The sequence below is a fragment of the Manduca sexta genome, unplaced genomic scaffold, assembly GCF_014839805.1.
Source record: "Manduca sexta isolate Smith_Timp_Sample1 unplaced genomic scaffold, JHU_Msex_v1.0 HiC_scaffold_728, whole genome shotgun sequence".
Taxonomy (NCBI): Eukaryota; Metazoa; Arthropoda; class Insecta; order Lepidoptera; family Sphingidae; genus Manduca; species Manduca sexta.
In genome coordinates, this window is record NW_023595548.1 from 1 (window position 1) to 4,021 (window position 4,021).

The 4,021-nt window shown below is 38.2% G+C and overlaps 1 protein-coding gene across 1 annotated transcript; it reads left to right on the plus strand.

Annotated features, from left to right (window-relative positions):
* Positions 1 to 634: 634 nt before the first annotated feature.
* LOC119193576 lies at positions 635 to 3,895 on the plus strand. The gene is made up of 3 exons (XM_037447225.1): positions 635 to 722; positions 1,273 to 1,423; positions 3,749 to 3,895. The coding sequence occupies exons 1-3, from the start codon at positions 679 to 681 to the stop codon at positions 3,893 to 3,895; spliced, it is 342 nt and encodes a 113-aa protein (XP_037303122.1). The 5' UTR covers positions 635 to 678.
* The last annotated feature ends 126 nt before the right edge of the window (positions 3,896 to 4,021 follow it).

Here is a 4,021-nt window from a genome sequence, read left to right on the forward strand (position 1 = left end):
GGGGACGTGATCGGCTCGTGCATAGACTTGGATAAAGGCACGCTGGAGTTTTATAGGTATGCTTAATTATATAAAAAATTGTCTGTTAAATTCATGGTACTACAATATTTAATTTATGTATTTTATAGTGGTTAGTGAAGAAATACGCCTAAGCAAGACATCTTGTCCAACATTTCCTATTACAGGACAAAATTATAAACTCAAGCTGCACCGTAGTCGTTGGCAGAACATCGAATATTTATTGTACTGATACTGGTAGAGATCACCGAACACCTAAAATACTAGCTATATTCACCCTCCAAAGTTACATTAATCCATACAGAATAACAGGTTGATAGTCTGGTGACTGTCGACGAACAGATTGGCCCTCTACCAGTATCGGATTTGTCAATAAACCGTATAGGCTGTGGCCTAGGGGTGGACTATTTCAACGTAAAAACTGCACAAATTACCTACGAATCTTTTTTTTGCACTCGCAAAAACGCACGTCATGCGCGGCCGCTACACTCAGTGGGAGCTTAGGAAACTATAAATTCGGCACTGCTGCCTTGGCTTAACAATTCAGGTGTGATCCTTGAAAGGTGTATATTTTACCAGGAACGGGCTCTCCATGGGCGTAGCGTTCGACAAAGTGTCCCACGGCTCCGGCGTGGCGTACTTCCAGCGGTTTCACTGGCGATGCAGGAACATCTTTACGCAAACTTTGGACACGTGCCATTTGTGTGAGTAATGCATTATAACGAATTGAAACTATTTTTCGGATTTTAGCGCGTCTTTTTATACTAGCTTTTGCTCGCGGCTTTGCCTGCGTGAAGGAGTTTTCTGGGATAATTTTTTTTCTGACTTACTTGACTATATCGTTATACTATGACCAAATTACACAAAATCATTATAAATTGTATCCTCTGTGTTATTTTGATGTATAACCAATATTACTGTAAAGTTTCATCCAAATCCAGTTTTTTCGTGAAAGCGGAACAAAGATATATACATCCACCCTAACAAACTTTCGCATTTATAATATTAGTAGGACGTCTTCTCCTGACGTTTCGAAGACTGCACCTTTATGTTCACAGGGCAGAGTTAGGTTTATACCTACATTTACAATCAATTATACATTTTATTTTTATTTTTACCTATTGAAAAAAAAAGATTTATTTCGATGTCTAAAATTCGCGTATATTTTCTGTCATAGTAGTAAATAATATGCGATAGTGAATCTAGACTAAATAAATTTCACAGAAATATTTACATAATTCTTGTGCAATATAGGTTTCCAGTGGAGGGATACGCGCCGCTGCAAATCCCACCATACAGGGAGTGTTCCCGGGCCGCTATCCTGTTCAAATCCCTGGATGTCCTCCTGGAGGAGCTATCGAAGATGTCCGATTTGAAGCCTTCACTCACAACCAAAAGTAGTAAGGTATGGTCGCGATCATTATCATTTATAGACTTATCAAACAACAATTAATGACTTTGATTAATTTTATAATATTACTAGTTGACCCGACAGACGGTGTCCCGCCTTAACTATGAATTTGCAGCGCGCATTCTGTCAATCGCTGAAACTAACTTTTCTTAAATTTTCTAACGTTCGGCTCAACTTCCTTATTTTTTTCTTTCATTAGATCCTTCTCCTGACAATAACAAACACAACAACAAAAAAATTAGTGAAATCGGTCCAACCGTTCACGCGTGATGGCGTGACCAAGGGAAATAGGGATTAATTTATATATATACTAGCTTTTGCCCGCGGCTCCGCCCGCGTTATAAAGTTTTTCGGGTTAAAGTTTTCCGTTATAAAAGTCACGCTATATATTTTCCCGGGAGCCTATGTTCTTCCCAGGGTCTCAAACCGTCTCCATACCAAATTTTATCCTAATACGTTGGGTAGTTTTGAGTTTAACACGTTCGGGCAGACCGATGCAGCGAGGGACTTTGTTTTATGATATATTTTTGTAGAACTTTTTAAGAGGAACAATCCCGTCATACATTATTGTTGCATAACTTTAACCGTTTACGCAGCGCACGCAACAGAAGCTCTCAAAACTAATAAATTGTCCCCATTTTTGCATCATGTTTCATTATTGCTCCGCTCCTATTGGTCATAGCGTGATGATATATAACCTATAGCACTCCAGGAACAAAGGGCTATCCAACACAAAAATATTTTTTCAGTTCGAACCGGTAGTTCCTGAGATTAGCGGTTACTGCTCCGCTCCTATTGGGCATAGCGTGATGATATATATAGCCTATAGCATTCCAGGAATAAAGGGCTATCCAACACAAAAAAGATTTTTTCAGTTCAAACTCCTAGTTTCTGAGATTAGCCATTACTGCTCTGCTCCTATTGGTCATAGCGTGATGATATATAGCCTATAGCACTTCACGAACAAAGGGCTATCCAATACAAAAATGATTTTTTTAGTTCGAACCGGTAGTTCCTGAGATTATCCATTACTGCTCTGCTCCTATTGGGTATAGCGTGATGATATATAGCCTATAGCACTCCACGAACAAAAGGCTATCCAACGCAAAAAAGATTTTTTCAGTTTGGACCGGTAGTTCCTGAGATTAGCCATTACTGCTCCGCTCCTATTGGGTATAGCGTGATGATATATAGCCTATAGCACTCCACGAACAAAGGGCTATCCAACGCAAAAGATTTTTTAGTTCGGACCGGTAGTTCCTGAGATTAGGCATTACTGCTCCGCTCCTATTGGGTATAGCGTGATGATATATAGCCTATAGCACTCCACGAACAAAGGGCTATCTAACGCAAAAAGAATTTTTTAGTTCGGACCGGTAGTTCCTGAGATTAGGCATTACTGCTCCGCTCCTATTGGGTATAGCGTGATGAGATATAGCCTATAGCACTCCACGAACATAGGGCTATCCAACGCAAAAATAATTTTTCAATTTGGACCGGTAGTTCCTGAGATTAGCGCGTTCAAACAAACAAACAAACAAACAAACAAACTCTTCAGCTTTATATAATAGTATAGATTAACAACTGAAGTTAACTAAAATTGAGTTTCTCGAAGCCGACCACTATTTATGTACTATGTATTTTGAGACTATGCAATTTTGTCGCGTTCGCGATTCACTTTCACTTTTGTTGAGTTTCAGAACGCGATATTAGATCCTCCAACGCGCACGCGAATTTGAACTTTATGCAGCGGTAATAAATTACAAATTGACTCTCCATTTTATTTAGAAAACGTTTGTATGGGAAATAGAAAAATGCTGTTTTGAGGATTTTCCCGGCAATTATTCGAATTTTTCTCACCCTTTAAACCTTCCCTAGACCTCCACGAATAATTCAAGACCAAGATAAGATAAATCCGTTCAGCCGTTCTCGAGTTTTAGCGAGACTAACGAACAGCAATTCATTTTTATATATATAGATAGATAAATTTGTTTTGTATCTAGTTCTTTGGACAGATCGACAGTGACATAATACAGCTCATTTTATTAAACCATCTCAATCGCTAACTTCGGATCAATCTCATGATTAAACCAATCAAAATTAATCATTTGTAAGGCTTCCAAAACAAAGCTTATTCTGATTGGTTGATTTTAACTATCGATCTGAACGTAACTATTTGGATTAGTTACCTATTTCAATTAGTCTATAATAATGAACAATAACTATTTTAAACTGACCTACCTAGTATATGCTAGCCCAAACTATGAAAGGCCAATGTAAAATAAACGCTATTAATGTCTAAATTGTTCATACACTCAGACTAAATCCGAGTCATCGAAAGCCGCTGAAGATGAAGTCGCCTTGCGCATTCACAGTTCAGAATCTGTGTACACACCAAAAACATCGCCTCACGCGATTGTCGACCCTCAGAACGCTGAATTTAAGAAGATGTCGAAAAAGGTGTAGCAACTTCAAAACTTGTTAATAAACATATATACATTTTGAAATGGAATAGAAGTACAGAAACATAATTTCAAAATCATACGTTCCTTATCCTTGCTTAGGATAGCATTCAGGTACTATTTTGCTGGT